The 21,013-nt window shown below is 44.0% G+C and overlaps 1 protein-coding gene across 9 annotated transcripts in view; it reads right to left on the bottom strand.

The window, feature by feature from the left end:
• LOC115374991 (myomegalin) overlaps positions 1 to 21,013 on the bottom strand; it is a 50,485-nt gene that overhangs the window by 11,601 nt on the left and 17,871 nt on the right. For 6 of the 9 annotated variants that reach the window (XM_030074207.1, XM_030074208.1, XM_030074211.1 and 3 more), the window contains exons 1-23: positions 14,203 to 16,359; positions 12,291 to 12,428; positions 12,034 to 12,153; positions 11,290 to 11,382; positions 10,927 to 11,157; positions 10,664 to 10,822; positions 10,479 to 10,580; positions 9,340 to 9,477; positions 8,467 to 8,646; positions 8,008 to 8,202; positions 7,664 to 7,846; positions 7,451 to 7,567; positions 7,266 to 7,352; positions 7,018 to 7,124; positions 6,777 to 6,919; positions 3,815 to 3,930; positions 3,462 to 3,649; positions 2,749 to 3,091; positions 1,286 to 1,490; positions 1,035 to 1,151; positions 658 to 929; positions 326 to 540; positions 60 to 125 (exon numbers count right to left, since the gene is read on the bottom strand). In XM_030074207.1, coding sequence (XP_029930067.1) covers positions 60 to 125; positions 326 to 540; positions 658 to 929; positions 1,035 to 1,151; positions 1,286 to 1,490; positions 2,749 to 3,091; positions 3,462 to 3,649; positions 3,815 to 3,930; positions 6,777 to 6,919; positions 7,018 to 7,124; positions 7,266 to 7,352; positions 7,451 to 7,567; positions 7,664 to 7,846; positions 8,008 to 8,202; positions 8,467 to 8,646; positions 9,340 to 9,477; positions 10,479 to 10,580; positions 10,664 to 10,822; positions 10,927 to 11,157; positions 11,290 to 11,382; positions 12,034 to 12,153; positions 12,291 to 12,428; positions 14,203 to 15,546 — 4,859 coding nt within the window. In that variant the 5' untranslated portion in view covers positions 15,547 to 16,359. Of the gene's footprint in view, positions 1 to 59; positions 126 to 325; positions 541 to 657; positions 930 to 1,034; positions 1,152 to 1,285; positions 1,491 to 2,748; positions 3,092 to 3,461; positions 3,650 to 3,814; positions 3,931 to 6,776; positions 6,920 to 7,017; positions 7,125 to 7,265; positions 7,353 to 7,450; positions 7,568 to 7,663; positions 7,847 to 8,007; positions 8,203 to 8,466; positions 8,647 to 9,339; positions 9,478 to 10,478; positions 10,581 to 10,663; positions 10,823 to 10,926; positions 11,158 to 11,289; positions 11,383 to 12,033; positions 12,154 to 12,290; positions 12,429 to 14,202; positions 16,360 to 21,013 lie in introns of those variants that run through there. The other 3 variants (XM_030074209.1, XM_030074216.1, XM_030074210.1) reach the window with 3 other exon arrangements.

The following is a 21,013-nucleotide window of genomic DNA, read 5'->3' as shown; positions in this document are numbered from 1 at the left end:
CACAGTGCATATTTAAAACCATGATAAGCAGATGTTTTGAATTTTCTGGACAATCCGACTTGTCCAAGGGGAACTTGTCTTCACAGCCTCTCTTTACAATGGAAAGGACACCCTGTGGCAAATTCCTGGCAGTGCAGAAATCCCATGTTTTTAAAGTGCTTAGGGCTGTTTATCATATGACTAGCTATTCTCTTGTCCATTTATTAAACAATGCTTGATATTATAAAAGTTGCCTCAGGGGAACAAAGACTATAGAGGCATTTGTACCAAAAGAGAATGCATACTGAGCTCCCCAACCCTGACCTTCTATTCTAGGTCAACTCACCCAGGCCAGGTGGCACATTTCCCCTCTTCTCCCAGGCCTTTGCCCTCCAGCCTGGAGCTCTTCAGCTGTGCCTCCAGTGAGGCAACCCGCGACACCAATTCTTGCAGCTCCCGGCTAGGTTTAGGCTCTGAGCGAGTCCCTAGGGTGTCTGACATCCAGCCTTCATCCTCTTCCGCTCCACTGGGGGCTGGTGACGCCTCAAAGGCCCAATTCACCTGTGAGACCACAACAGAAACGATAGGTGAGGCATTGTAAATTATTTTGTGCACCAGAATTATCAACCAGCAACACAATAGACCAATCAATAATACAGAGCAGCTTGTTATTGCTACCTTGCGAGGAGTGCGCTCCAGACTGGACGCATAGTCGCTTGTGGCGGAGAGGGAGCGGACACGCAGCTGCAGCCCACGGATCACCTTGTGGCAGCGGGTGAGCTGGGAGCGAAGGTCCTGGACCAGATGCTGGACGGAGCCTGCACCCGGCTCTTCCTCCAGCTCATAAGCACTTTGGTTACTGCTGCGGTTACCAATGTACCAGGTCCCACCGACGGCCTCATAGTCCTGATGATGCGACAGTGACGTGCACATCTCCAGGTCATCAAACTCTGATTGGAGAGGTGAAGAGAAATGTTGATGGGTGATTTAACAGGAAAGGAAAAACAGATAGGAAGTGTTTTGTTTTTCAGTAATTTAGCATTTGTGTTTGTCACCTGGGCTGCTGGTGTCTTCTCTCTCAGCTTCGTTCTCGCTGCGACCACAGGTTTCATAACCCAGATCCTGGAGATCCACCTGCACTTGCTTACTGGCCTGCTGCACTGATGTCTCGGCTGCAAAGAGGTGAGAAACAAATCATTGGACCCTTGCAGGAAAATGAAAAGCTTGGTTATTGTTTTGCTTTTGTTTTTTTGTTTTTTTGAGCACTTATTTGTCTGTGTCTTAAGTGTTCCTGACTGTGACTTACTCAGCAGGTCCCGGTAGTCTTTAAGCTGTTCAGCCTGCGCGTGGACGGTGGCCTCAGACACCATCAGCCTCTCCTGCAGCTCTCTGTTCTCCTGGTGGCTCAGAGCTAGGTCGGAGCGTAGACGTGCCGCCTGCTCACGGAGACTCTCCTCTACATGCTGCCAGAACTCACCGACCTTGCCGCGTTCACTGCCAGGCTCCACCTCCTGTGACAACACAGTGTTTTAGAAAAAAATTCAACAATGTGGATTCTAAACAAATGGACATTAGAAGTACTTGAGCGTGACGACAATTCAATGTTTAGGTGCTTTGGTTTTATGAAACACATTGTGAACCACACGGTGCACAAACTATTCCGGGATCTTTGAGAGAGGACAGACAGGAGTAGCTGCCAGGACTTCATTGCTCACATAAACCATCACGAGGCAAAGAAAACAGGCCTGGGTCGAGACTGCTATACCAACAGAGAGACTACAGAGATGAGAGTCAGAGATAAAACAGGATGGCCCAGAGGAACAGCTACTTTAGCAGGGTTTGCCAAATATTTCTGTTCAGCCAACAAACTGAAAATAATTAAAACCAAAAGTTTGGATTGTGTCACTATGATATACTAAACCGTTTATGATTTCTTTGTTTCCTTAAGATGTTGTCAGATTGTCCGAGTTAAAGGGGCAATAGTGGGGTGTCTTGTGGTGTCGGGGAGTTAAATGTAATGCTTTTTAAGGCAAATTTTATCAACATTTATAATAAATTTTTGTCATTCAAGTAAGCATTGCAATTAAGTGTAAAGTTAAGTACTGTATATTAGGTTCAGTGTAAATGTAAGTTTTAGGTAAGAATACGGTCGGTAAGCAAGTCTATGAATAGTTAGAATATTTTCCTTTAGGTTAGATAGCAAGGAGCTACTGTAATAAATGTAACCACTGCTTTTTCCACAGAACTTGGCACAGGATTTTGGCTTCTTCTTCTTCTCTACAGATAAATTTGACAAGTGAGTATAATGACTCCTGTTCGAGAGATTCTTCTACATCAAGCATTTTCCCAACAGGTAAATATAGCAAGTCAGTATAAAAGGAAAGTATAGGTTCAGTGGCAGGCTTAAAGAGTTTCATAACATCAAAAATGTGACTCTAATACAGAAGATCGTGACCCACAAGAAAAAAACAGATAGAGAAGTGAAATTAGATAAAACATTTATGTTGAAATTCTAATTTAAGACTATTGAATTACTTTGAAGACTCAATATTCACAAAATTGAATTTAAGACATTTAAAAGACTTGTTCAGGATCCACAGACATATTGGTAAGTGAGGATTTTACTGTCCCTTAGCACAAAATAACCATGATATATCCATGGTAGGTTCATAATACATCTGCAGGAGGTACAACCTTACTATTCAAGGATAATGAAGCTAATGAAGTTCATAAATGACTTAATTCCCCTTTAAATGGATAATGACTTACCGTCTCAGCCTGTTGTGGCTGATGGGATAATAAAGTTCCCAGGTCCAGAGAGTGCGGCCGAGTGCAGTGCCTCTTCCCTCGCTCATCTCTCAGCCTGACACATGGTGGGCCACGCTTGCCTGCTGACGCTGGAAGTGCCTCCTCCTCCTCTTCCTCCTCCTCCTCCTCTTCCTCCTCTTCCTCCTCCTCCTCCTCCTCCAATTCTCCTTCTTCCTCAAAGTCCTCCTCTTCCAGGTTTAGGCTGTGTCTCTCCTCTGGATTTGTCCTCAGTCCCAAAAGTCGGGCTCTGGCTTGACTCTCTCTCAGAGCTCGGTTGTCCTGCTGCAGGCTCAGCGACGCACTCCTGTACAGGAGGATGAAAAGAGACAGGCACCCAAACAGACATGAGCATATTGTTGCTGTCGGGTGAAAGTCTCACAACCCCAATTTTTATGTTTTAAGAATCATATGGTCCTTTACAAGATGAGACACATCTACAAGCCTTGAGTTTATGAAGCCCTGTGAAAACTAATGGATATGGTCAAAAACACATTTTTATCAGGCTAATAACAAAGTTGCTTTCACAGTTAATAACTTGCCATTTTGGAGACCCATGGTTTTCAACTAACCTCAGAACAGCACCGAGAGCACTTCTATATGCTCTGTTACTGTAGTTTGCAATTATTTAACATTTTTAACATTTTAAAGAATCAAAGCTAAAGGCAAATATGCACCTCATCGTTGCTAAAGAGGTGTATTCATCCCTCTCTAGTTGTGACCTTATTTCTTCAGCATCGCCTTTAGGTGTTTTCTTTGCTTCCTCAAGTGGCTGTAAATCCCTCTGCCCCTCGGCCCGCTGGGACAGCACCCCTCTCACCAGTCCTCCAGACAAACCCTCCTGTCCACGGGCCATCCCAGAGGCCTGCAGAGGAGAGGCAAGGGGAAAAGAACAAAACATTTAAACAAATAAAACATTGTGATTATTGTTATAAACTTAGATAGGCAACATGTTTTCATCAGGCAAAATGTACAGAAGATCAGAGATAGGTAAGTGAGCACTAGTGAAATGTAAATGGCAATATTTTACCTGAGTGGAGGCCAGACTTCTGGGTGTCACTTTAACATCATCATCCTCTATACTGTCCGTGAACTCATCACTGCTGCCATCTTCATCGTCTCCCTCCTCTTCCTCTGTGCTGATATCTGGAAATGCAACAGCCAGATCAGGATGATATCCACTTGTTTTTTGCCATTTGTTTTAATGCCCCAGTCCACTGTTCTTTGCACTTTTTATGTCTCCGTCTCTAGCCTCCACTCATGCTCCCTCTCTCTCTCTGTCTCTCTTACTAGACTGAATCACCTCTTTGGAAGTCATGGGACTGAAGGGAAATGTTATGTCATGAGTTGCCAGCCAACCAAAAACACACTCAAGCCAGTCCAACCCAGTCGAGTGTGAGAGAGAGTGTGTATATGTGAACATCTCTTATGCAACATTGAACATTTGGTGTGATTTAAAAGAACAATGGTTTACATTAAACAGCGTATTGCTTGTGGCTGGGACAAATGTCAGTTTTCTGAACCTAAATATAGGCGAGAAAGAGAGCAGTTTTGTTTCAGTGGACACACACACGTGCGCACACACAGAGGCAAACATACATGGATATTGGTGGACAGCCAGGAAGCTGAGGCTCAGTGGAATGTGACTGGCAGGAATTTCAGAGGAATTGTTTTACATAACAGGCCTTCATGAAGCACATCACACACGCACACACACACACACGCACACACACACACAGTGTAGTGCTAGATGTGCAAAATGTGCATGATACGCATATGGGCATCAGCACTGTTGGCCATTACGTTGCTTGCACTTAATTATGGTATCGTTTTATAACCACGGAAAGTTCAGAGTTAGCAAATGTCACCGCCATCTAGTTATTAGAGTTGGATTTACTAAAACAGCTCTGTGTCACTCCAGTGAGAGGACAGGGAGCTGATGGAGAGGAGCGGTGGGGATTGCTGACTAAACAATATAAACCAAATCAAGTGTAAGATAAACTCAATGTGAGATCCTGTTTACATACTGCAGCCTTTTGTAATGTGTCCACACATAACTGGTGAATGTACTGTACAAGGGGTGCTTCATATGTGTGTACTTCATACAATGTTGTTGTTTTTTTTTGACAAATATGTATTCCATGTTTTAAAAAATGTCAGGGGACATTCGGTGAAACAATCCACATGTGAGCTCCCCCTTTTTTTTTTTTTTTTTTTGGTGTTGCAGTGCGTGTACAGTGTGGATGACAGTTTGCGTGGGTTTTGCTGACTTTCCACAAACCTTTTGTGTTGCCGATCATAGACATTACAGTGTGACTGTGGCTGAATCTGCTTTGGGGGCGGGAGGGGGGTCCTGTATGCATTTTGTGTCCAAGATTTAGTGCAGTGAATTTGTAACCACACATCACACCAAAACAGCCATGCAAACAGGAACACCATGCTACACTTCCATGCATGAGGTCGTAAGAACATGAAGAAACACTTATTTTTAGTGGTGATGTCTAGTAATGCACGTTACAATTTACAGTTTTGTGTTGGCCTTGTGATTTATAGCGTAAAACTTTGATTTGCACTGTTGACAAAGTTTTGGATCATTTCACTAGTTTACTTCGACATGTTCAGTTTTTGAAGTATGTGTGCTGTAGTGGTTATGAACATGGATTTTGAAACAAACTGGGACACAAATAGACTGTGAGAAGGCCAAGAACAACATCAAAGTAGGTGTTACTGTTCTGAGGGATGGGATAAATAGATTAAACACACTACAGGTTGCTCTTTGGGAAGGAAAGGAGGGAAGCACATCATGTCCAAGTAGGGGATTGTAGGTTTGGGATATTGTTGAGACAAATTCCCAATTAAACACAAGAAAGAGAAATCCATACCAAAAGTGCTTTTGACAAAAAGCCAGCACATGTTTATTTTTGTTCCATTTAAAATACAAAAAGGATGTGTCATTGAGGATTCCATCTTCAAGGCTAAATGAGAGATCAGGGCACAAATCCAAAGAAAGAAAAATCTAACCAGTATAAATAATATACGGGCAAGTTCTATTACTATCACTCACATATCATATAATTTACAGAAAGCACAATGCAGACTGTAAGCAAAATCCTTGCTGATATTTTTTCTGTTTTCTTGGTGCGAAGCTGAACTGGATTTCAACAAGCAGATTCACTAGAAACAACAAAAGCTACCATAGTTACCATGAAGTTACTGTGACTTTATCATCTACTGCACCATATCTAATATGGTTGACTTCATTATCCATGCAGGTCTTTTGGACTGAAATACAATTAAAGCAGAGCAGGAATGGTTTAGGCTATAAAAACTGTGGATCAGAGCTCAAATCTGAGGTTAAGGTTGATCAGAAACATATTACTTGGCCATCTTTTTGGATTTGTCCTACTTGTATCTTGGGCCTGAAATAAGTGTGCACATAGAGATGATATAAAAACAAATAATGGATGGTAAGACGCTTCACTGTAAGGCATGAGCTTCAGTTTCTCCACACCACAATAACATCACTGGGACAATAAGGCTGGAAGAGTGATACCGGTGAGACACGGTACATAGAAATGGCAATACAGAACAATCGCACTGCAAAGCAATACGCAGGCAGTTTTCAAAAACAACAGAAACACATATTCATAACTCACACTCACAAAATATATTAATAAATAAAAATCTTAGTTGCACGTTGCCACTTCATACAATAGGGGTTAATTTTGAACAAGCATGTGCTACCATGAGTGCTTGAGCCAACGAAGTTACCTGAAGACGTAAGGTCAGTTTTATATATATTTTTTTTAATTCACACTAAATAAATAGTGTGCCTGACCATATCTGCTACTGGGTCACATTTGTTTAACAAAATCGACTCTCAGTATCTACAGGCAGCTTCGTCTCACATAGAGAGTGCTGGACTGGGTTTCATGTAGAGTTAGTGACAGTGCCCCCTGCAGCCCTGGAGGCTGGACCCTGCCCATCCCCACCTCCAAAGTCAGGCTGCCTCTTAGCAGCCCTCTCCAGTGCCAGGGCCATGTTACGGGTCCTGGCTAGGATGTCCTCCAGCTGTCCCCGCAGCGCCTGAACTGAGTCCAGTTCAGTGTGCAGGGCCTGGGTCCTGTCCGAGCTGCTGTGTGGAGGAAGAGGAGGAGATGGAAGAGGTGCTGTAAATTGAACGAGCTGCAGCTCACAATATTGGCAGGAAACTGAGTTGTAAAGTTTTCCTACCTGTCTCCCTTTGTGTGGATGTGGGTGAGACTCTGGTATAATCTCTTCTCTGCCCTGAGGGCTTCGTTCAGCCTGTGATACTCTGACACAAGCTGCTCCAGCACAGACTTAGTGAGGGAGGGAGAGATGAGGAGGGAGGAAGCACATTGAGGAAAAGAGAGAGGTGGATGTATAAACTGAACCAGTACAAACACCCAAATGCTGTCAAATCTAGGCTTTCTCTATGCGAATGAAGCAAAAAATCCTACTTGGTTATCAATGCTGCCTCTACTGGAAACTTCTTTGGCTTGCTGTTGAGCCTGGCCCAAAGATAAACGCAAGGCAGAGATCTCTTTCTGCAGGGTGAGGGAAAAAAAGTCAAAGATTTTCACTGTGAGAAGATGTTGAGGATTGTTAGTCTCAGTCGATCACCACAGGATGAAATCACAGATACCTGAGCCTCCATCTCCTTCTTCAGCACCAGCTGCAGCTCCTCCTGGATGGCTTTAATCTCAGCTTCTCTCTCTTTGGAGGTGGGCTCCATCGCTTCTTCCTGGCCCTGCATGAGCTCCTGATGAATTAAGCATATCGTCAGGATCAGATGTGCTGGAAAAGGAAAAGGAAGCAGAGCTAGGGAGACAAGTGAGGTGAATATGTGAGCAGGTACATTGATAAAGGCTTCCTTCTCCTTCAGCAGGCTCTGCAGACGCTCCGTTTCTCCACCCGTCTGCCCCTCCTTGTCCCGTCTCAGCTCACACAGCTCCCGCTCTCGGGACGACAGCTGTTTGCGAAGCTCCTGCAGGTGGCCCGTCCGCTCACCAATCACCTGGGACAGCCTATGAGTGCAGTCCTGGGAGAGAGAGGCCAACAAATAAAAACAAGTCTGAGCTTCATTTGATTGTGTGAACTGATTGAGCTGTGACTCTTCTCTGTTCTATCTGTTATTTTCTCTAACATGATGCGTCTTTTCCCATGTTGCTGCCTCTGCAGGACAGTAGTACCACAGCGTACCTGCAGATACTGGTCTTTGGAGCTGATAGTGCTGAGCAGAGTTTGGATTTGCACTTGGTGTTCATTTGATTGGCGACTCCTGTCCGACAACAGCTCCTGGAACATCTTCTCCTTCAGAGCCAGACGGGCCTTCAGTTCCTCCACCACCTCACTGGGACCAGCCTGAACCCTGGCAAGGAGGGCGGCTGTCAGGTCCTATACACAGACAAACACACACACACCCACATAACACAGCACAGAGCATCAAACACAACACACACAAAAGGCAGTGTCAGCACACCTGTTGTATTTGAAAAGGCCAAAACAATTATCACAGGTTTGTCCGGTTAGACTGGTCTTTCACGGCTTTGAAAAACACAAATCAGCAAACAATGCCATGGCAACAAAGGCATATATGTGTATGCAAGTGGGAGTGTGTATGTGTGTGTGTGTGTGTGTGTGTGTGTGTGTGTTGGTTACCTCTGTCTCCTGGCTGCGTGTCTGCAGTGCTGCCTGCAGCTGGCTGATGATGGTGTCTTTTTCTCTCATGGTGTTTCTCTCCTTCTCTTCGTTCTGCTGCCTCAGCCACTGCAGGTTCCTGTAGGCCTCGGCTGCCTGCTCCAGCTCCAGCTCCTTGCCCCGCACCAGAGCGTCCAGACTCTGGAGGGCATACACCATCATAATTAAAGAGATAAACAGCCTACCAAAAATTCCCACATATCCTACTTGTAATTATTGCTGTGAGGTTGACATGCTGCCTGTTTGAATTTACAGAATATCGCTGCTTGCCAGTGATCTCACACTGGTTAAAACAGCACATCTAATACTGCTTTTATTACAGTTTTCATGCAATGGATGATCAGATACTGGATGCAGGAAAACAGGTTAAAAATGACTGGAATTATCTGTTGAGGGACTTTATAAAAGGAAAGTGGGGAACATAAACCAGTAGTTCTCAAAACAGGGTCCAGGAACCTGCAGGGCTCCATGAGGGGCTAGTAAGGACTAGTTTCACTTTCTTTTAATTCACTGGAAATTGTTGAAATACAAAAATATGCATGAGGGATTATCTTAAAGTTATGTTTTAATATCGCCATTTTGAATCCATTTGCCAATGTTAAGTATGACATTGAAATAATTTAAAACATAAACCAAAATATGTTTTCATAACAGGGTCCCTAAGGAAAAATAGTTTCAATACGGGCTTTTGGAGATGCTGATGTAGGATCACCAAACAGATCTTATCACAACAACACTATCCACTTGCTTTTTTTTTGGACACGCTTAAAAAAAAATAAATATGGGCCCGTGGCAGAAGTAGATGTTGCTAGTTTTGGTGTGTTTTCGGCGTACCGTGATGGTCTCCTCGTTGTTGGACAGGATGCAGCGGAGTCTCTCCAGGTCCCGCTCCTTCTCCCTGAGGGCGAGCTGCAGCCTCCTCACTTGGCTCTCCCGCTCCTCCAGACAGCGGAACTTCTCGTCGATGGAGCGCTGCAGGGAGGAGAGGGAGAAAATTACACCGCTGCTTTTACAGGCACCCACACTGCTCATCTGAAATTCACCTCTTTCTATACAATGATCTTAAAAGAGAACAAAACAGAATGTGACCAGCAACGATTTCCAGGAGCAATGAATCTTTTATGCTTGTGAATTCAAAACCTCCTTGCGTGCCTTTATATGTTGCTGAAAAAAAGTATTTGACTTTCCCTAGCAAGTTTTTTTTATCAGTTTTATCTATTGATGTTTATTTTTAGAGGGATTTTGAACCATTTGGTGGGGGGGATTTATTGAACTAGGAAATAATGGATTGGCAAACATTTATTTTGTGCTGCCAAAATTTGTTTTACCACATGCCTCGCACTTCTTTCCCACTGCTGAACTTCCAACCGACCCTATTAGAGAGGAGAGCGGTGCATTTTTCCCCATGTCACCCATCTTCCAACCTCAGTTTTTTCACTAAATTGGTTGTTTTATCTTTTGATGGCACAGTAGTTTGTATGTGGTTGGCATTTTTTTTGTTTTGACTGGATGCATGGTGCCAACATTTACTACTGCTTTAGGCTTTTGTTTACTGATAAAAAAAAAAAAAAGCTTGATTTTCCTTGCCTAGAATGTGCTAAAAAAATATCCCAGTCATAGACTCTCATGAATTACCTTCTGTGGCCCACAGAGGACAGTAGTTGCATTTATGTGTGAATAGCTGACAATAGCCTAAGGAGTCAGACAGAGCCAGAGAGCCAGGAAAAACTGGATACACACTGTGAAAAGCTAAAAAACGATGGAAATGATGGAAGCGAAATATCCCTCATTTTAAATTAGGGATATTTCTCATGGTCATTTCTAATGACCGTTTCTAATTTCCATGAGCCTCCATTAATTCCTGACCCTGGTTTATATGTCTTTGTGTGTGTGTGTGTGTGTGTGTGTGTGTGTGTGTGTGTGTGTGTGTGTGCGTGTGCGTGTGCGTGTGTGCGTGTGTGCGCATGTCTTACCTCGAGAGCTCGGTCTCTCTCTTTAATGCGCTCTCTTAGTTTCTCTAGCAGTGCGTCCCTGGGCTTAGAGCTCTTTGTTGACTCAAGCATCTCTGAGTACTCCTGCAGAGACACATATGGGTAGGTAAGAAATCTGTGTCTTTGTATCTAGGTGAGTACAATTTTTTTTTTGTTTTGTGCGTTACCTGCAACTGCCTCTCCTTGTCCTGCAGAGAGCGTTTGAGCTGTGCGATGCTCCTGTCTTTCTCCTGCAGCTCAGAGTGTCTGTCTGCCTCGCTCTCCCTCAGTGCAGCTTCTTTGGCCTGCAGCTCGGAGCGACTTTTCTGAAGGGCACTGCGAAGGTCCTACAGCAGAAAGTAGAAAGGTTAAACATGTCCCCATTTCAACTTCCAAAGACATGCTTGTTCTGTGCACCCGCACACATGTACACGTTCTCGACCATGCTGACCTGGTTGTGTTTCTCGGTGACCTCTCGGTGCTGTAGCGCCTCCTGCAGGTCAGAGTCAATTCTGTCCTTGAACCGGCCCAGGTCATCTCCCTGCCTCTGGCTCTGTCTCAGACTCCTCTGGCTGGACTCCAGCTCCAGACCCAGGGAGAACAGAGAGCTCTGCACCCCCACCAGTTCGCCCTGCAGCTGGGCAAGCGTCTGGACCTCGCTGCCTCCCTCTGGAGCCTGGAGCTGGAATGACCATACATCAAGAAAAGCTAGTATGAAGACCAGATTTCTCCAAACAAATTGGGAACGAATTCAATTGCGCACAGATGCTCTATAGTACAGTATTTAAACTGCCACAAGTGTCCAAGGTCTCACATTGGATTGTGTAAGCTGGGTGCGGTGGGCGATCTCTCTCAGTTTACACAGTGTGGCGTTCTGGCCTTCAATCAGCTGGTACAGCTCCTGGGTCTTGGAACAAAACAGACCATAGCTTTGTGTTTTCAGCTGTGTGGATTCTCATATACAGGCAAAAATCTCACATGGTTGACCTTCATATATTCACCCTTTACAACAGGGATGAAAGAATCAATAGCTAGGTAGCAAGTCTTTGTACCAAAATTTTGAAAATGGTACCAGTACCAGTGTTTTCAATATCAGTAGTATGGATACAGCTTGATATTTCACTTTGTAACTCAGTTTTTTTATTCTAATGTCACTTTAGTCTACATATTTAAATACTGAAAGACTTAATGCTGCAGTTATGCTTACAGGACTATAAATCAAAATGAGAACACATGATTAGTATTTATTGTTAGAGCAGGACATTTAATGCAGCTCCTCTAATTTGAAATCAGTATTTTGTAAGGCCACAGGTCGATGTTGTACTTGTAAGTCAGTGTTTTTATTCTAACATAGCCCATATGTTTAAATAATGGCACACAAAAAGTTTCTGTTAATTTCTGTTTTTCCAGTTTTTTCCAATAAAATAGTGCGTTCTGAATGAGATTTCTCTTCTTGGTGTGGTATCGAATGAGGTATCGAGAATCATAGAATTTCACTGATAACAGCTACCACAATTTTGGTAAGATGACTTCACTTAATACAAATATAATAACACACCTCGCTGTCTTTGGTGCCGATTGACTCGTTGAGGCCCTGGATGGTTCTTTCCTGGTTCTGAGCAGCCTGGCGGATTGAACGCAGTTCACACTCCATCTCATTCAGCTTCTCCTGTAGCTTCTGTAGAACCAGACCGAGACAAGGAGACAATTATCAGGCTTGAATCAGAGCAGAATATATACAGAATACGTCAGCATTGCAGTCATATTATGAGTGATATGTGCCCAGCTGTAATGAAGTGTTGTAAGGTGCCGTACCTCATTGTTGGCCTCACTCTCGTGGATCTTGGCCTGTAGAGACTGGACCTGGAGCTGGGCTTTCTGCAGCTCACTGACACACTGACTCGCTGCACACTCGTACTGGTTCAGCTGGCTCTGCTGCTCTTCAACCAGACTCTGCAATAAATTAAGACATCAGAGTTTTTAGGTCTGAAAATGCATCGCTACAAATGTGTGGTTGCTTTATTATTCCTCTTATCCAGTCTAGCAGCTGTCTTATGTTTGAGGAAGATGTTAATGTGTAGGCCTCTCATAAAAGCTGAATTCAGTCTCAAAACCCATGAAAAATACAGAAGCATCAGCCTGCATAACCACCACAGTGGATTGTGTAATGTGTTTAAACCATTTACAAACGCAAATATCTTGTTCTCTGCTCATTCATGTGTACACTTTGTTGAAAGCTGTGCCGAGGGGACAGTCTATGCAGAGGTGTGTGTGTGCGTGCATGAGTGCACGCCCATGTATGTGGGTGGGTTTGCATGAGTGAGTGTGCCCCAAGCGCTCTGTGCTACTATTATCTTTACATAACCAGTGCATAAATGTTACTGCACCTAAGTATTTATATTAAGTCAACAGTCTTCACAGCACTATGGGAAGGATAGTGCAAAAATACAGTAAGGAACAATAATGACTTAGATTCCAAATATTGGTATAATATAGTTAAAGTAAATTCAGTAGATTCTTCTAGTTGATGGTCCCATGCAATTTTGTCTTTTTATATATGGAAACTAGAATATTAACATAGCATATAAATATAGTGTAACTGTACTTTGTACTAGCCAACCAATGTTCAGATGATAGGATGGTCTGACATTGCGTGAATCAGTGTGCCTGCAGGGCTCTCAGTGAAAATAGGCCAATAGTGGAGCCACTCCGTCTTAACGTCTCCCCATATCTAACCTACTTCAGTCGACTGCCCTTGCTCTGGGATCACACACTCATATCAAGGAAAAGCAACTAATTCAGGAACAGGGGATCAACACCCTCCCAAAACCGTTACTGAGGATTATTAGCTTGCAGACGTAGGATTTTAAATATTACAGGCACGCACATGTACCCACACAGTACATACACACAACACACCACACACACTTCTGCTGACATACTCTAGCAGAAAATCCTTTGCTATGGTCCTACGGTGTTTTATGAGAGGCTGTAAGTGCTTCCTGATGAAAAACAGGGTAAGGTGATTCTTAAGACGCCTCTGATCTGTCAGCAGGTTGTGCTCACGCCCGAAATTATTTAGCCGCTGTGATGCACAGTAAGTCATGTGAGTGTGTGAGCTAAAATCCTCACATTTCTTAGATCTGAAACTAAAAACATGAAATTAAAATATCCGATATTTTCAACACTGTCTTTTAATTTTGAGGGATTATATAGTCACTATATTGAAAAAAAAAAAAAAAAACACAAGAGCATCCATTGGGATTGCTAACTGCCTCTGGACACACAGGTACACATGAAACACTCAAGATAATTAGGACACGCTGGATCTCACCGCTTTCCCACACCTGAGGTCTCATGAAATGCACCTCTATACAAAGACACCAAAGCAGAACACACTCTCTCTCTCTCTCTCTTGCACACTCACACACATACACACAAATTAAACACATAGTTGCACATATCCTCTTGAAAGAGCTTTTGGTGGAGGCGCTGAAGATTTAAGTGATTGACAGCTGGATTATGCAAGTAATTAAGCTATAAAGTGGAGGGAATAATAGTTATCTGGCGTTCCAGCGGCAGAGCCTCTTGGGTTGGTTGAGCCAGGCTCAGAGTGCTGCAGATAGATGTGCACTGCATAGAAAAGATTCCCTATCCGCACAGTGTGCCATCATACTGCATAAATCATATCTTTGTACTGAGCGTCACCCTTGTGAAGGCATTATACCTGGTGAGGGCGTGGAGGTGGGTACTCTTTATACAAATCTTCCCACAAATCCTCCATCTCAGCCAGTTCTAGACCCCCATTCATCCCCACATCCAGCCTGATCAGAGGGGTTTCCAGTTCAGGCAATCGCACATGCATGTCCCTCTCTCCATCCGGACCTCCGTAAGATACTCCCAAGACAGGGTCGGGGAAGCCCAGCCTGGTGCCTCCATTACTGGGACTCCGCCTGAGTGGCACTGGGAGCTTGCTGCCTTTGGGGCTCTGGACTGGTCGATAAACAGCATAGTTCTGGAGGAAACAGAGAGCCAGGGACAGGCTGTGGCCAGGTGCACCGTGGCCGAGTGGGGCTCCGATGTGCTCTTCAGAGAGGGAGTCGGATATCCGGTCATCTATTGAATCCCTGGGGAAGCCCAGGCTGCCATATGTTATGGCTGTGGGTTGGGTATATTCTTCAGCCGTCTCAAGGGATGCTATGGAGGGGCTGGAGCTGGCTCGGCCCACCAGAGTGTGGTCGCTGTCTGATGTCCGCGAGGGGTCCTGAGAACCAGGGACCAGAGTTATAGAGGAGGGGGCTTCCTCTGAATCTTCCTTTTTTTGTTCCTCCTCCCCTCCGCCACCTACTCCTCCACCAGTGACACTCCCTCCTACAATACTGGCTGAGTATCTGGTTGACGGCCCACAGGAAATACTCCGTGCCAACTTCCTTGGTACTTTACAGACAGCTTCATAGTCAGAATCTGCCACCCGCCAGTAGGTACATCCACGACATCTCCTAGGGGTGCTGGGTGTACATCGATGTGACCCTGTGGTCACACCCTCTGACCCCAGACCAGCAGGACTCTGCGGGTGGTGGTGATGGGGACAATCCAGGCCATCCTCAGCCCAGGACTCATACAGAGAGTAGACTAGGTCGTCTTGAAGCAGGGCACAGTACTTAGCGTGGGTGAGACCGGACATGTCCACCATTCCATCTCCTGGGCCTTCTCCCCCACTTCCCACAGTCCCTGTCCCCACACCATCCTCCCCGTTAGTTTTCCGATAAAGCCCACCAATGCACTGCCTCAGCCGGTGTTTCTCCTGCAGAAGCCGCTGCAGGCGCTCGATGGAAAGGGCCTCCACGCGGGCGATCACCGTGTCAAAACGGTACATTCGGTCCAGCATGAAGGCGCACTTGGAGCAGGCAAACTCCCCTCTGCCGTCCCGGGTCAGCTCTCTCCCAAGAGCGTGAGACAACAGTACCTGCAAGTTGAGCTTGGCAGTGGGATGGAAGATCCATCGCCGCTGGTTACCACAGAGCTCCCGTGCACAGATGCGACACGCCTCCTTCATCTTGAGGTCGAGCATTCCAAAAGCTTCACTGATGAGACAGGGCAGTTTTTGAAATCATTGAAGAGTCATGGCAGAGTATCCTCCATACACCCATTCAACCGAGTCCTCATAATAAATTTGCTATGTAAATAAAAATGAGCATCATCTTCAATCTGCATTGATTATTCATAAGAATCAAACACTAACGTGCTTTCAGGCCACAATGAAAGCCTTCAGGTCTCAAATAAATAATGTAAAGGTATTGATGACATCAGTGCTGGTAGTGCCATTAAATTAAATGTCTTGAGAATAAACGGATGAGGTAGACAATATAAAAAACAACAATAACCTAGTTCATTCTATATTGGTAGAGCACTGGTTTAGGTTGCAAATGCTCTTAGTAAAAATTGCATGACAAGACACGGGGTCTAAAGGAGACTATCCAGCAGACCAAGAGCTCCGTTCATTTGCTAATGCAGGTGCAATGAGAATATTATGGCGCACACCCGGACTCCAAAAGACGCTCAGCGTAAGTAATGTCAATCAAATGCAGCCATTCTTTGAATTACTGTCTTAGTCCTGTCACCACCCGATGTTTTCGCCTTTCCCAGCAGCAGCGCACGTTCCTCTGCATCACTTGGCTGTCATGGACTCGGGAGCCGCACACCGGCAGGTTGATCATGACCGGGGATCGGGAATCGGTTGCCCTTTAGACGGACACGGACGAGGAGCAGGCGTCCCGGGGAAATCCTTTCAGTCTCTGAATCAGTGACAGCCTTCATTCATTTCAGAATTGTTATCAGCGGTGGAGAGATAGAGACGCTGGGATATGTTATCGGTGCGGACGGAGATCCTCCGGCTAGATAATGATGTGGCAGCCTGAACCAGACCTGCAGCGGCGGAGCAAACCATTCAGGGAAAGCAGGGGGCGGAGGAGTCCGGTGCAACCACATTAAAACCACTGCGGTCCGTCGCCACGCCGCATTCCTGTCATTAAGCACTATTTAGATTTTTTTTCTTTCACGGTCGAAATAAATGCCAAGCCAGTGGACGTCAGTCTTACAGTGGATATATTTATTTAAAAATAGCACCGCTCCCCGGGGAGCCTATTACTTACTTCTGCCCAGTTTACTAAGCTCCATACGCCTGACTGAACAGGTGAAATGCTACTACACAGTAACATAGTAACATTAGTGACGCTCTGTAAAATTAAATGACCACAATCGCGTTAAGTTACACTGAATGGAATATGCTAAAGCAGGACTTCCCAACAGCGCAAGGCATTATCTATTATCCTGTACTCCGAGGGGAGGCTATCCAATTAAAATGACACTCCGCAACTCTCGCTGGACTCACTCGAAATTTCATGCTTTGCACTTCTTCCATTGATAAATATGCGTAGAAACGCACATTCTCTCTCTCTGTCTCTCTCTCTTACTTACACACACACACACACACACACACACACACACACACACACGCCCGTACGCACGCGTGCGCACAGCAGACGCCTAACACTCATATCCAGTAAAATTATAAAAATGTGCTTCTTATCCTCCCAGTACTTTTCAAAATAGACAAACTAAGTCATAAATCATGTGTCAAGACGAGAATACAGGCCACGGTTGTTTCAATTCAATTCAATTCAATTCAATTCAATTCTATTCAATTCAATTCAATTCAATTCAATTCTATTCTAGTCTATTCTTGTCCATATATCCAGAGTCACCTGCCTGCCTCTGACAGATTACTAAGTTATTCATTGGTCTTCCATCAGGAGAAGAGGCCACATGCTGCAGAGAGGATGGAATAAGGACGGGCAGGTGGGTCCCACTTCCATTTCATATCAGGATGAGTGAGCAGCAGAACCAGTTACCAAGTCAGAGCTCAGGGGCAGGGCCACTGATGAAATGGCAACAAAAATGTTGACAATGAAGTGTTTGACAGCTGCTGTGCACAGTGCATCAAAGGAGGGCCTGATTGATTGGTAACTGTGTGTGGAGTATGAGGATGAACCAGACTGACGACTTTAACTGGCGTGCTTTGGCGGCATCACAGCATTGAGCTCACTGACAAAACAATTCGATTGCATATCATGGATCTGAGGCCTGTTTGATAGAATATTGCCATGTAATACAATTATAATCATTTCATGGGTAAAAAAAAAAAAACATATCATCCACCATAAATGATGCAGGCACTGCTTGGGCCAATCAGAAGTGAGATGCACCAACCTTCCCAAGTTTGATCAGTTAAAGGTCCGCAAGTCAAAAACTGCTGATGTTTGACTGAAGTGCAGACATTTCAACTCCACTGACAAAAACATGGACTAAGCAAGGAGTCTATCAGCAAGTCAATCTGATGATAAAAAAAAAAAACATGCTGACTCCACTATAAAATTATGTGCTTACACCATGTTTTTTTTTTTTTGTCAGCAGAGTCTTAAGAGTCTTTGCTTTCAACTCACCCTCAGAAGTCTTTCACAGTGGAGCCTTCAAAGTTTGAAATTTTCACTTTTAATTATAGTTCCACCATTAATTTTTTAAGTGTCAGAGCACAGTGGCAAGTTTGTCAAAATTGTACTAGTCAGGTCTGAGATATCATGTCTGAGTTGCAGAGTTTAACTTTTAATTGTAGCATCCTTTTTTTTGATGAATCACCAGACTCGCTTTCTACATTCATTGTCTTGATGAGATTATCATATCTGGTGACAAAAGGGAGGCATATTACAGGAAATACAGCCTCTATTCCACCGCATGACCAGCCAGGGCTTGCACATTATTCATACCTGTGCATTTCCCTGAGAGCAAAAATAATGTCACTCCTTTCTTTTGTTGTAGTTTGCAGATTTAGCTGGGATGTGGTGTCATATCAAAAACAAAAACATAAACCTTGTGTTTAGACATGTGTAGCTGGCCCTGACCCTGTTCAGGCCTGCTGTAGAAAACAGGCTAGTGATACCAGGCGAAGTATCGGTGGTTTCCCTGTTCCCTGGTCGTTGCCCTTGTGCTGGTATGTGAACAATGGTTAGCCTGTGACCCAAACAGACTACTATGCATGTTACTGTGTTAAGTTTGTCTCCACGGTGACCACAGATTTTGTTTCCCTGCGGGTGCACAGACAGATGGCCACACTCTCATACTGTGGCTACAATCCCCAGTTGGATCTACTTTCATCAAAGAACCAGCTCTTTTCCTGCAGGACTCTCAGTCTGATCCTGACATTCTCGCTGATTCAAAGTAGGTCATAGCGGGAGGCTGGGGGACCTCATGTCTGCTCGGGGGTCCTTGATTAAGCATGTTGAGGATTTGAAGGTTGCTTACATAGGCTGACTTTATTTTTTACTCTGAGTCATTAATTTGGTAGAATTAAAGTGCAGACAGCCAACAAGACGTGAAAGACGGCTGCAATCAAGTAACATCTTGAACACACAATATCCTTTTCCTATTTACTATATGCTTTTCAAAATCTGTCTTTAATAGAGACAAATATCAAAAACCACAGCCAACTTCTTTAGCTGTTTAGAGTGTAGCATCATTAGAAATTATTATTAATTAAGAGCAACGCTAGGAAGATTTATTATAAAGTTTCACATGAGATTTTTTTCCATCCGAGTACCCCTCCTGTCTCTCTCTCTCTCCCTCCCTCTCTCCCTCTCTCTCTCAACTGAGAAACGATCGTAATGGATGTGGTGTCTGGGGAACTAATTAGGAGCTCTTATGACAGCATCTGCCTGAAACAACACAACTTGATATCAGCGTTGGGGTCGCTGAGCACCCAAAGGTCAACCTGACCTATTGACAACCCAGCTGAAACCAGACCTGTTCAACTGCTAACCAACAGAGATGCCTGCGCACATACACACACACTCCCGCACACACACACACACACACACACACACACACACACACACACACGCACACACACACGCACACACGCACATGAAAGGCAACCGCATAGGAATGTGCAAGACACATAAGCAAGGCTGTCAGTCTCATTCATCTTTACATGATCTCTTTTGATCGTTGTAACTTAATTATAGTCCAAACTGTAGATGAGTGCATACAGCTGAGCGGTTTCTCTCACTGTTGTATGATTTAAATACAGATAACTCCCTGCTGCACTGACACTTAAACACACTCTATCACACTCTTGTTTTATTACTAATGAGTAAGTGTTTTCAAATATCACTGTTGTGGTGAATTATCTCTTTTTGAGCTCCAGGGCTTTCTTTACCTACACGTGCAATCTGCAGGTGTGCACATTTTCCTATTGAGAATTTTTGATTTGAAATAAATAAAAATATATTTGAAACTAATACCTTGCAACCTCTTAATAGCGTTAAAGAGACTTGGATGTCATTTTAAGCTGCCAATTATTTTTGAGGGAACATGTTTAGCAATGATGACATAAGCTTGCAGTGGTGTGGTGTTTCTGTAAATGCTGAATTGCAACACAGAGTACAGTAGGTTGTTATTTTGCTGCTAAGTACACATACAAACACATGCACAGACACACACACACGTGAAATCTGAGCATGATAGCCTCCCTACCAAACACATTTGCATCCCACATCCAAAACTGATTTACAAGTTAAATGTTTGCAATGTTTGTGTTTTTACACTGTGAGGCATTAGCCCTACAGATGAACATTAAGAGCCAGCGCTGTGTGAGTGAGATGTGGTCAAATAGACATCCATGAAGCTGTCTATCGTGATGACTATTGATTTGCAGATCTGACAAATGGTTCACCAAATGCTCCAGCAGGGATGAAGTGCTGTCGAGGGAATATAGAGCATATGTGGTTTCATCATATATCAAGAGAAATGTGTCATCGGGAGCGTCAGTGCCCTTAGATAAAATGACGCTGTGGCGCTCCACGTGATGAGATGTACTTTCTATACGGGTGTACGTTTCACTTATGGGCTTACATGCGATCCATCATGGGCTTCACAAAGCACATGGTGTTTACAGAGTGTAATTTGCATTATGTTCACTGTCTTATTTTGTCAGCATGAGAGGAGTGTATGAATTCATCAATACATATCCATATTATTTGTCTAGATTGGAATCTACCTCCACTGCCTTTAGGCTGGTGACTCAAAACACCAGGGATCAGATGCCATGGAGATGAGCACAGAGTCAGCTCACCGTATTTACTTCCTGTTTTGGTTACACACGGTCAACAGTTGGTTCTTTCAGCTATTGTATTAAGTGCAATATAATGATGTTTCTGTTCTTGCAGTACAAAGAGTATTTGTATTGTGTGTGTGTGTGTGTGTGTGTGTGTGTCTTCATTGCAATACAAAATATCCTGCAGACACACTGTAGACCACAAGTTAAACAAAATGTAAAAAAAAAATGTAAATTTTATAGTCTCATAGTTAGATATGTACCTCAGCTTTATATTTGATTTAACTGTTTAATGGTCACACCAGTGAGTTTGGATGCACTTTCAGACAGAAAAGCAATTGCTTAAAGAGAGACGATGCCAATCTCCCTC

This window comes from Myripristis murdjan, chromosome 17 (genome assembly GCF_902150065.1).
Source record: "Myripristis murdjan chromosome 17, fMyrMur1.1, whole genome shotgun sequence".
NCBI classification, from domain to species: Eukaryota; Metazoa; Chordata; class Actinopteri; order Holocentriformes; family Holocentridae; genus Myripristis; species Myripristis murdjan.
Note: the sequence above shows the minus strand (reverse complement) of the source record. Positions and strands in the feature narration are given on the sequence as shown.